The sequence below is a fragment of the Suillus paluster genome, assembly GCF_016628075.1.
Source record: "Suillus paluster strain FC165 chromosome Unknown EDB91scaffold_33, whole genome shotgun sequence".
NCBI lineage: Eukaryota > Fungi > Basidiomycota > Agaricomycetes > Boletales > Suillaceae > Suillus > Suillus paluster.
The window spans coordinates 46,698-58,875 of NW_024537593.1; the positions used below are offsets into that span (position 1 = coordinate 46,698).

General features: G+C 48.5%; 4 protein-coding genes across 4 annotated transcripts; all 4 read left to right on the plus strand.

Moving 5' to 3' along the window:
• Positions 1-179: 179 nt before the first annotated feature.
• Positions 180-2,075, plus strand: EDB91DRAFT_1249380 (uncharacterized protein; the record flags this gene model as incomplete). Its single annotated transcript, XM_041323075.1, has 6 exons — positions 180-317; positions 379-580; positions 644-891; positions 940-1,218; positions 1,282-1,336; positions 1,384-2,075. 6 exons carry the CDS (start codon positions 180-182, stop codon positions 2,073-2,075), a joined length of 1,614 nt encoding a protein of 537 aa, XP_041176206.1.
• A 563-nt stretch (positions 2,076-2,638) lies between these two features.
• Positions 2,639-3,343, plus strand: EDB91DRAFT_1054790 (uncharacterized protein; the record flags this gene model as incomplete). The annotated part of the gene is made up of 1 exon (XM_041313855.1): positions 2,639-3,343. The coding sequence occupies one exon, from the start codon at positions 2,639-2,641 to the stop codon at positions 3,341-3,343; it is 705 nt and encodes a 234-aa protein (XP_041176207.1).
• Positions 3,344-5,746: 2,403 nt separating this feature from the next.
• Positions 5,747-6,166, plus strand: EDB91DRAFT_1005000 (uncharacterized protein; the record flags this gene model as incomplete). Its single annotated transcript, XM_041312299.1, has 1 exon — positions 5,747-6,166. A coding segment is annotated over one exon (420 nt), but the record flags the coding sequence as incomplete, so codon positions are not given.
• A 701-nt stretch (positions 6,167-6,867) lies between these two features.
• EDB91DRAFT_1289558 (uncharacterized protein) lies at positions 6,868-7,673 on the plus strand (the record flags this gene model as incomplete). Its single annotated transcript, XM_041324828.1, has 2 exons — positions 6,868-7,203; positions 7,256-7,673. The coding sequence occupies 2 exons, from the start codon at positions 6,868-6,870 to the stop codon at positions 7,343-7,345; spliced, it is 426 nt and encodes a 141-aa protein (XP_041176209.1). The 3' UTR covers positions 7,346-7,673.
• Between the last annotated feature and the right edge of the window lie 4,505 nt (positions 7,674-12,178).

Genomic DNA, 12,178 nt, shown 5'->3' on the forward strand with positions numbered 1-12,178 from the left:
CAATATATTGGCGGTGATAGAACAATGGGCATGCGGTTCCGGCAATTCCCGCAGGCATGCTGTGGCTGCAAAGGTTGTTCCTATATATACCTCATCTGAACTTGTGCTCCGATATTTTCCTCTGAATTTTTCATTCACAATCTGAACCCGCACTTTACTCCTGCCACTTATTTTTCACAATGTCTTCCGCTCAAGATGCCAACGATGCTCTCGACCTTGTCTCTGACAAGATTGCCCGGCTGATCACCCGGTCGGAAAAGTTGAAGCAAGGTGATGCGGCTGCCAAGTCATTGGCACATGAGATTGCCATCACTTTGGTAAGTCTTCTCTTTTTTTTTCATTTTTGACTTTTGATGACCCAGTCGATCTTCTTTTCAGGTTGGTGCATTCGCCCAATATGGGAATGCTGCGACTTCCTTCGCTCCAAGGCTTCTGTCTTGCACAGCCGAGATCTGGGACAACAGCGGTCCGAATGGTAAGCTGAGGGGTCTGCCCGACTGGACGCAGATCTCGGACGACAACCCTCGCATCCGGGTTCACCCCCTTTTCCACAAGACCGTCAGCTACACCCACCCGGCTGGTCCATCGACACAGGAGGCTCGCCTGGCTTCACCCGTCCCACCAGCTACCACATCGACCTGAGAGGCGTCGATGACCCTCTCCCCCATCACTTCTCCCACACCCACACCATCACCACCACCCGCCCCTGCCCCCAAACACAATCTCTTTGTGCCGGGTACAAAGTTCAAGGCCTCGACTCCCGATCCCGAACCTTCGGCACCGGAAGGAGATGTCATCGTGGTGGTACACGCACCATTGCCGAAGAAGCTCAAGATGGAGCCAGCAGTCCGGAAGACCGCGACACTGCCGCCCTTGGTCAGCGATGAAGATGTGAGTGGTTTTTGTTTTATTCTAAAAGATCTTCCTAACTTTGCATAGTCTGCCGAGGACACGCACCCCATGCGCCTCTTCCCGACCCAATGCGAGCGGTGCATCAAGGACGACGTCCCTTGCACCGTGATGCTGGGCAAGAAGAACGGTGAGGTCCGGAAGTGCTGTCGCAACTGCGATGGCAAGAAGACCAAGTGCGTCCGTCTGTCCGCGGAGCAGCAGCGCCTTCTGCAGGCTGCCGTCGCCCTCAAAGGGGTTAAGGCTGCTGCTGCCACAGAGAAGAAGGCCCGGAATGGCACCCCGAAGAACAATGCCCCCCCTACCCAGGTAAAATACAGAACTCGGTCGAGGACACCGGTCAGCACACGTGCCACCTCCTGAATTTGCCAGGCACTCACTGCCGAAGATGATGCGGATGCGGAGGGTGATGATGATCTGGAACATGGTAAGTCGATTCCCTCATCACAACAAATCTTAATTAATTTCCTTCAGTCCCAGCCGTCGTGCTCCCGGCCCAGCCCGGTCTGGTACCAACCCCCACTGTCGACAATGACGTCAACGTCGACTTCGCTCCTCCCAACGATCCTCCGACCCGCCCAAATGTCCCTGAAGCCCGGCAGGACGTTGGCCCCAACCCATCTGTCGCACAGCCAATGGCTCTTGATATATTCAAGAGCATCGAGGCCCTCAGCCAGAAGTTCAATGCCTTGCTCAAGACATCGGACAATCGTGCAGAGGCCTTCCATCAGCAGATGGACTCTCAGGTCACTGCTTTGGACCAAGACTGGGGCAGCAGATTTGCCCTCATGGAGAACAGGCTCCGGGAGGTCGAAATCAAGACCGCCAACAACACCATGTCCATCGGACATGTCGCCAACAGCGTCAGGGGTTTGAGAGCCGGACAGCCTCTCGACACTCCTCCCGAAGGCCACCCCTTTGGCCCGATACCCCCTGCTTGGCTCGCTCTACCGCCGGGTACCCATGAGGCCATCCAATCGGTGGACCAGGGTGTCTCGGTAGTGGGGAAAGAGTGGACCACCATTTGGGATCCATCCAAAGCCAGTGGAGCACATGGCCCCGGTACCGCCTCTGCCTCCACAGTTTTTCCTGCTGGCTCTCCCACTCTGCCGAGCGGTTCTCATTTGTCCAGCATCCCCTCCACCCCCAACAAGTCCAAGAAGTAGTGTACCGGTAGTTGTCTGGTAGTTGCCCGGTAGTTTTAGTTTAATCATGTACATTCATACATCCTTTCATTGACCAGCATCAATGAAGTATACAATATGACCAGCGTCATACAAATGTAATTCTGCCCACTATTTACCGGTTGTCCATAAGCGCTGCATTCTCCAGCAGTAACTTCAGTATCATTTGTCTTTATTATCCGTCTTGTAGCAATTCCATTGCAAGTTCAACTAAGTGTGCCAGGTTCCCCAGTTCAGCCCTACCTCCCGGTCATTCATTGCCTGTGTTGTTCTCGGTAGTAGATTCACGGCCCACTTTACATCAGGTTTGGTAATTTTTACCAGTTCCATCATACCTGCCAGGCCATCAATGTTCAGTAGTGAGCTCACCTATGCTCGGCATTGGCTTCAAGTAGATTGTTTTTGTCTAGGTAGTTATGCATACATACATATTAGGTGTACACGTTGATCAGCTCTTGGTGGGCCCACCCATGTCCACCGAGATTGGAATCCTATCCCATGCATATAGCATACCATACTCGGCCCGTCCGTGTCTACCGAGATGTATGTATCATGCTGTGAATTGCATATACCTACCATACCATACTCGGCCCATCTGTATCTACCGAGTTCGCAATCCGATCCACCCCACTGGGCCCATCCGTATTTACCAAGGTCACAATCCTATTCACCTAACTGGGCCCATCCCTATCTACCAAAGTCACAATCCCATTCATCTAACTGGGCCCATCCCAATCTACCGAGTTCACGATCCTATCCACCTCACCGGGCCCATCCCAATCTACCGAGTTCACAATCCTATCCACCTCACTGGGCCCATCCCTATCTACCGAGTTCATAATCCTATCCACCTAACTGGGCCCATCCATATCTACCGAGTTCGCAATCCTATCCACCTAACTGGGCCCATCCCTATCTACCGAGTTCACAATCCGATCCACCTCACTGAGCCCATCCCTATCTACCGAGTTCGCAGTCCTATCCACCTCACTGGGCCCATCCCTATCTACCGAGTTTGCAGTCCTATCCACCTAACTGGGCCCATCCATATCTACCGAAGTTGCAATCCCATTCATCTAACTGGGCCCATCCCTATCTACCGAGTTCACGATCCTATCCACCTCACTGGGCCCATCCATATCTACACCCCGGGCCCACCTGCTTCAATCATCATGTACTTTCCTTTATCTCCAATAGCTAGCTATCATATACTACACAGCTGGCCCATTCGTCAGTGTCGGGTACCCTGATGCCTATCGGCCCATCGACTCTACTGGGGCACACCTACACCTGGGCCCATCTCGGATGGCCCGTCTCACTCGGCAGAATCTCAACTTCGGGTGTCCGTATAATATGGGAAGTATTCACTGTATTATGTGGTTACACTTACCAATAAACTTTCCACATGCTTCGTACATAGCCCTCACTTTACTGACTGATTTACTTACATGATACCTACAGTATATAAACTCCTGTAATACTCCGGAACTCCTCAGTTCGAATATCATCTTAGTTCTGCTCATTCCTGCAATCTCCAGACTTGAGTCTCATCTCTTGTCCACCTCCGAGTCTTAGGGGTTAAACCTTAGGACTGGGGATCGGAAGAATGTAGGAATGGAGGAACGACAGAACAGCGGAACCAGCGGGACGGAGGAATGGGGAAGCGGGGAAGCAGAGGGTCGGAGGATCAGACGACAGCCGACCTAGGGAGTCAATCCCCTAGGCCGGGGAACAGGAGTTTTGACTTGGGAAAGACTTTTAAGTCAAAGGACAGAAGAGCAGGGCTTAGAAAAGGTAATATTCAGACTGAGTATCTACAGACAAAGGTACATAGGTTTATATACTCTAAGTAAGGAGCGTAGCATAGCAGAAGGCTATGTGCTGAGTGTACAGGATTACAATGGGATGACTGAGACATACGAGAATGAGGCTCGGAGAAAAGTATGTACACGATGGATCAGACTCGCTAGGGTATAGGGATTACTGGGGATCCGAAAAGCGGAACTATAATACTAAACGGGGATAGGACCAGTTGAGTGGTTCCTAGTCTAGGAGTGGACCGGTGAGGTGGTCGGACGGACTAATGGTCGGGCGGGTCAATACAAGTGGAACCGAAGGATCTGAGAGGGGAGGAAAAGCAGAGGGAGTAGGAGTAGGATCAGGCAGACCGATAGGGCGGAGGAGCGGAACCCCAGATAGGGTCGGATGGAAGGGGTATGGTGTCGGAGGACATAGGGGTAATGTCGGAAAAGTGGAACAGAGTCGGATGGAGGTAGCAGGGCTAATCCTACTGAGATGCACTTCATGCATTATTGGGGAAGGAGGAATGAAGTGGACGGGGAAACAGGGGGTCGGGCCAGCAGTGGGGATGCTCATAGGAGGTACTGGGGGTACTTGGATCCGGTATATGACACCTCCGGACTTCTGCTGAACTCCACCGACGCTTGTCCTCCGGAACTCCCCGGACTTCCGTCGGACTTCCCCTCTGCCCCTTGGAAATTAAGGGCACGTACTTGGGTAAGGGGCGCAGCGCACGAGCTGAAGCCGAAACCCTTTCAGTAACTTTCCCCTTGAGCACGACCTTAACAGTTTATGAGGGTAAGTTACACTGGACATGTGCCTTCTCCTGGCACTCCATTTATTATGTGATATGAAGGCATTGAATGGGCGGTATTACAGGGCCAGGCTGGCGCATTTTTGTAAGGTGAGATCAGTGGGGAAGGGGGAATGACAGTGGGGTACTATAGAACCACCATCTCGGTGAATTTTGTGGCCCAGCTGGGAAGCCAGTGTTATGCTTGGTGTCGGCTAGACGTCTTAGTAAACAAAAGTAATCAAAAGTTCTAGTAGCACCCTAGTGCTAAGTCGTGCAAGTAAAGCAGAGTAGATTGCAGGCCCTGGTCTGTGTAGGTCAAGTTAAAGAGTACAAAGGTAAGATGACGGTTTAAATAGAGAGATTAAAGCGGAGTCTGAATATATAAAGAGAAAAAGAAAGTCGTACGATGATATCACAGCGAATGAGAAAAGAGCAGAGAAGAATTGTACAATAGAACGAAATAGAACATCATAGAAGGATTAGTAAGAAAAAGAGAACTGTAACATTACCCCCGCTGTAAGGGTAGTAGACCACAAATACTACAAAAGAAAAAAGGAAGATCAAAGACGATGTGCATGTTTGTAAGAGAGAAGAATGTCAGAAGCGTTACCCATTTGTTTCCCTGTCATCCATTCGTTCTCGGAACTCGGGAATCCCTTCCACTTAACGTTATAATATCTTCATGAGGCAGAGCCTCGATGACCAACAATGGCCTCTATTTCTTGTTCTTCTTCGCCGTTGATAAGATCAGGTGGTGGTGCGATGAAGTTAGGACCATGGGTATCGTTTTCTTTATAGGGGGATAAGAGGACGGCATGGAAGACAGGGTGTATGTGCCATTGCACGGGAAGTGAGAGGCAATAAGTGACTGGGGATAGGACATTGGAGATGGTAAATGGTCCTCGTTTGGGTGTGAGTTTATGATTAGGATATCTGAGATGGAGGTTTTTGGACTCAAGCCAAACCTTATTGCCTTTGTTGAATGGGATGAACTTGGACGTGATTCATTGTCTCATGGTATTGCGCGCTAGTTCGTGGGCGGCTAAAGCTTCATCACGAGTTTTGTAAAATGAGCAAGTACTTTGCATGGACTCACAAAATTGGGATGGCACTTGCCTCTGGCATGCGGAAGAGCCTTGGTTTCCTACTTCACATCAATAATAATCATTGGATAGCCATTGTTCTCAACTTCATGCACAGTCAAATCCTTGTTGGTGACTCATTTCAACACAATCTTGATCCAGCTGTTCTTGATATCCTGTCATGGTGGACACATCATCATACATCTTGCACATTCACGACAACAATATTACCCACCACAGTTCAACACAATATATTCTCATGTGGGGTACTTGCATTCAATGCTTTGGCACACTACTTCCTCCCAGCAAAATACAATCTCATCAACTCAAATGCCATCCGAGATGAGAGGTTGAGAGTTCTATTAGAGGTTGTCAAGCACCATTCAGACCAGGTAAGCTTACTAGATCTTACATCCAGAGTTTGACATCTACAAATATGAATTAGACATTTAGAGGCATTGCCCATGATTTTCGCTTCACATTTTCAACACCTGAGCCACTGCTGCACTCTCCTGATCATGATACCAACTTCTCACCTGACAAGGACATTTCAAGTTCCATCAAAAGTGATGGCGATTCCTTCGACAGCAGTATGAGGTCTCAATCATCAACACCTCCTGTCAGTTTTCAAAAAACGAAGGCCTTGACAAAAGAGTATTGTCAGTCTGCGATCCAAGAGGCTATCAAAGAGCAGAAGGCTGGACAAGCACGAGGACTGATGAAGTTTCTAAAGCCATGCACACCAGAAGAGTTACATGCTCAGCTAAAGGTGGTCGAGGCAAAGTTGGACGATGGGTGGCAGCAGGCAGCGGAATTTCGAGCAATGACTGATGAGAGATGACAAATGAGTGTATGAGAGGGCAACAAAGAAAGACAAAGAAAGTACTGTCAGAAGATACGCGACATTGAAGCGGTACAGGGCAAGTGAACACCTGAAGGTACCACACATAATCTTAAGGTTTGTCAGTCAGATTTTTCGCCTATCTGCAACAAAACTCACATATTTCAGCGTCGTACATTAGACATGACACTTCTAGAAGACTGATCACCTAAGCGATCTAGTTCATTGATTGCGGAGTTAACAAGGCCTGATTGAATGGTTAAAGAACATCAGCATCAGCATAAGAAGCATTCTCAAGGTTGCAAGCACATCCACAAGAAGCAGGACACAGTGTACCACAACTGGCACAGACCTTTTACATGGGTGCAGATTGATAATGCTGCCAAAAATCCGTCAGTTGCCTGGAGCTCAACACAGATTGTTCAGTATCTGAAGAAGAAAGATTTGGTGACTTTCAAAGGTCTTGCAAGGTCCACAGTCAAGGGCTGGATCGATTGCAGTGGCAAGCCCAAATGGACTGAAGCTGCAATTCGGATGGCAAATCTGGGCAATCATCAAGGACATTCCAATGGAGGTAAAAAAGGGATTTTCGTATGTGCTATCAATATCACTGGCCTGAAATGATGCTGATTAGTTCAATTAGATGAAGTATCCAGCTGCTGAGAAGGCAATCGTCAAACGGCTTGAAGCTCTTCGCGATGCTGGAGCTGTACTTACTCTCATTACAATCTGAGGAATCATCATTGCAATCCTCTCCGATATGGCACCAGACATCTTTGAGCACCAAGCGAAGGATGGCTCAAAGTTCCAGTGTTCAGATGCATTTGTGTGACATTGGTTGCATGAAACCTTGCACTGGTCTGAGAGATGCACAACACGAGCTGCCCAAAAAACTCCAGATAACTGGGAAGACTTATGCGAGCAAGCCTTCCTTCGACTAGCGTACATCATCAAAGAAGAGGACATTCCATCTGATCTCTACGTCAATACCGACCAGACCCAAGTTGTCTACGCACAAGGGTCTAACCTTATGTGGGCAAAGACCGGTGCCAAGCAGGTCTCTGCAATCGGTAATGACAAAAAATGTGCATTCACAGTTGTCGTCTTGGTTGCCAATGATGGCACAATGCTTCCGCTGCAAGCAATCCACCAAGGGCACTCAAAAATGTCGTGTCCAAATCCATCAGCTGCGAACTATGAAAATTGCATCAAAAAAAAATTCATTTCAAGTTATCAAATACGAAAACATACTTGTCGACACAAGCAACAATGCATACCCTGGTTGACGAGATCATTGCCCCATATTTTGAGAGGAAGAAACAAGAGCTCGGCTTACCGCAAACACAAAAATCAGTGTGGCAAATTGACGCATGGTCAGTTCATCGATCCCTTGAATTCAGAACATGGTTAAAGGAGAACCATCCAATGATCATGCTGAACTTTGTACCTGGAGGGTGCACAGGCCTGTTTCAGCCTTGTGATGTTGGAATGCAGCGAGTTTTCAAGCACTCGTTAAAGCAATCGTACCATAGTGATGTCGTGCAGGAGATATCACAACTGTTAGGTACTGTGCCAACTCAGGAAGAAGAGGGGTCGGGGCAGGGCTTCAGCTCTTGCGCTGCGCCCTTAGCCGAGTACGTGCCCCAATTTGGAGCAGGTCCGACGTTGTCTGACGATAGGACGAGTGGACCACTTAGGTCCGCTTTGAGGGTCAGGAGGTAAGAGCTACTAGCGGAGGACCGACTAGGAGTGGAGCAGAGAGGATGGAGGATAGTGGGGAGGGTGGAGAGGAGCAGGGGGAATACTTGATAGGAGCAGAGGAGGTGGAGGATAATGCGGAGGGTGGAAAGGAGCAGGGGGAATACTTGATAGGGGCAGAGAAGTCAAGAGAAGACTTAGAGCACAGCTCTAAGTCGGAGCGGAGGGTCAGAGGTGACAACAAGATGAAACTTGTGTCCAGAGGAGGCAAGGTCCTACTGAGAATTCTCACAAGTAGTAACTGCGAGAAGACAAGTAATATTAAGACTGGGGAAAATATCTAAGTACAGGATATGTTATATACTTCTATGTATGAGGCAGTGATCAGGATAACTATGTTGTAAAGCTATGTACCAAGGATATAGTTTGTAAGTACTTTACACAGGCAAAGACATAAGTTGGAGCGGATATCGATATGTATGCATCAGATCAGTGATTGAGCGGTAATAGGAATTACCAGTGATCCGGAAGTAAGGGTCTATGTACCAAAGGGGAAAGTATATATCTAAAAGGGGAAAGAGGTTCCAGTTGAATGGAGACATTACGGAAGGGGACCGGTTGGGTGGTCAAGCGGAAGTGTAGGGGTGGATGCAGATAATGATTGGACGGAGTGGAGAATGGAAGGAGCAGAGGTGGTCGGAAAGTGGAGCAGATATTGATATCGGAGTGGTTGGATCAGGTATATGACAACAACAGCTCACACATGACAAGGAGAACTTGGTCATTGACAAGCGAGTTGCCATTATGCGTGATCGAAGTGTTACATGGCTGTGGGACGCATTCAAGACTGTGGGGAAACCCATCATTGTGAAGAAGGTAAGAAAGAAAAAAGATGACTGGCACATACTAAATCATGATTGCAGGCATTCGAAATGTGTCGTGTTTGCGAATTTAACTTGTTGTATGAGAGCCTTACTGGCTTTGCTGCATGAGACAAGTTGCGACAGTTGAAATCAGAAGACTCTCAATTTTGGGAAGAACTTACCAAAGTGAATCCTCAAGAAATGACGGACACTACAAACGCAAACGAAGATATTGAGACGGAGGTGGACCTCTATGATGACACATCATTGGACAACACCAATGTCCCATGCACAGCTGTCATTGCTGATATGATGGGTGCTGGTGTTGCAGCTGGTATTGAGGGGGTTGACAGGAGGCTCAGTTCAAAGATGGTCGCAGAGAGCTTAGAGTTTGAAGGTGGTGATACACAAATTGTCCAGCCTGAGAACAACCATAGTGAGGTTGGCACTGATGTGGCAGGGGAGTTAGGGCGGGGATGTCATATACCAGATCCAAGTACCCCCAGTACCACCTATAAGCATCCCCACCCCTGTTCCGACCCCCTGTTTCCCTGTCTGCTCCATTCCTCCTTCCCCGACAATGCACGAAGTGCATCTCAGCAGGATTAGCCCTGCTACCTCCACCCGACCCCATTCCGCTTTTCTGACACTACCCCTATGTCCCCCAACCCCATACCCCTTCCATCCGACCCTATCTGGAGTTCCGCTCCTCTGCCCTATCGGTCTGCCTGATCCTACTCCTACTCCCTCCACTTTTCCGACCCACGGGGGTCCTTCAGTTCCACTCGTATTCCCCCACCCGACTGTTAGTCCGTCTGACCACCTCACCGGTCCACTCCTAGACTAGGAACCACTCAACTGGTCCTATCCCTGTTTAGTATCATAGTTCCGCTTTTCAGATCACTGGTAATCCCTATACCCTAGCAATTCTGATCCATCGCGTACATACTGTTCCCCGAGCCTTATTCTCGTATGTCTCAGTCATCCTATTGTAATCCTGTACACTCAGCACATAGCCCTCTGCTATGCTATGCTCATCACTTAGAGTATATAAACATATGTACATTTGTCTGTAGATACTCAGTCTGAATATTACCTTTTCTAAGCCCTGCTCTTCTGTTCTCTGACTTGGGCCTGATCCTAGTCAACTCCTGTTAAAGCTGGCCTAGGGGATTGACTCCCTAGGTCGGCCATCCTCCGTTCCCCCGTTCCCCCATTCCCCCATTCCCCCGTTCCCCCATTCCCCCATTCCTCCGTCCCTCCGCTCACCCGACTCCCCGTGCATCGGAACTAGACCCCACACCCTCACATCCATCCCCTCCGTTCCGCTCTGCTTCGGACTTCGTCCAAGCAGTTCCTTCCACTCCGCTTCTACTGTTGGTTCTGACCACAGTAGTCTCCCGCCTCCCTCCTGTCAGGCAGAACAACCCCCGCCCAACTTCCCACACTCACCTAGTAGTCCGTCGGTCCTCCTTCAGGGGACCCCTGTTCTGACGTCCTGTCGGAACCCATAGAACTCGCATCAGACTACACCCCGAAATTAGGGGCACATACTCAGGTAAGGGGCACAGTGTACGAGCTGAAGCCAAGCCCCTCAGACTCCGCTTTACCCCTGAGCACGGTCTTAACAGGGGAAGAAGAAACAAGAAGGCCAATACTCTGTATTCCCACACATTCTGACGCCATCATGATGATGGCTAGATTTGAGTACTGAGATGAGAAATATAGTGATGGGGTAGTTAATTAAGTATTGGCGGAAGCAAATTCTGTTCCCGAAAAATGAATTTGACAAGCTGAAATGTTATGTGTAACATAGGGCTAATTTCGACGCCGACATGACCTTCTGTGACATGTGACTATTGAATTGAATGAAATTGTACAGTAGTACTTCAGCAACCTCACATCTCTAGCATTTCCTCAATGTACTCTGCTCCTCCATTGTCCGTCCTCAAACCTTTTGGTATAGAACATCATTATACATATTTTCGTCGGACCGTAGTACTGCTTTAGTGCCGGAGGACAGGCGCTTGCAATGCTGTACAATACAAATGTTGAGCAATCCTCAAGTGTGGTTAGGCGATGGATGTATAGGTCATCATATAAATTTGTGCATTGTACTGTGAGTTTAGTATTATATTCCCAAAACATGAGTTTTCACCAGTGGAACAGTTCTGCAGCTTCTGCTATCCCTTCGGCATCTCAGACAGGACTGAAATCCTGCGTGTCCGAGCATGTGCCAGCTCATTTGACCAGTATAGCTAATCAGATTGCTCGTTGTCACGGTCATGGTCACTGTACATAGCTCACAGCCATTCTATTTAGCTCATGGTCACTCCACTATACCAAACATTGCGCTGATGTACTCCGTCATGCACCACAAGATCCTGTAGAGTAATGCATTAAAACAGCTAAGTATCAGTAGGTGGTGATGCATGGGGAATGCTAAGTGTGGGCTGCATTACCTTCTCACCCAAACTGGCAGTGTAATCACCTCCTCATGTTAGGCCTCTCCACACTATTCCCACACATTACATTTCCGCATTTTTCAATCACACAGTGTGGGAATTACCCCACAACACCCAAAACATCACCCAATATGGTATACCCCACAATTTCAATTATTCCCACACCCTCCCCACCTCACTGCAGCTTCACCACCACACCACAATAGCTCCCCCTGTATATATATGTATAATACAATATAATAGACCGCTTTTTTTTGTTTATTTGTGTGCCTGCTCCTGCTCCAGGGGCCATTCAAAATAAGGTAGGGTACAAAACACTTTCGCATTTTTGCCCATTTGATATGGAAGTGTTCCAGGGCATCCAGAACATGTTTAGGAGCATACATGAAGAGATTACCATCTTTATTTGACCCCCTGAAGCGCCCTACATCAATAGGTACAGTTAGACACCATGTTGTGACTTGGGGGTAAGTGATATCAAGGCTAGAATTAGGCAAAAACATTCCTTTCTTTTCTAGCACTACAGAAGAGGAGATTATA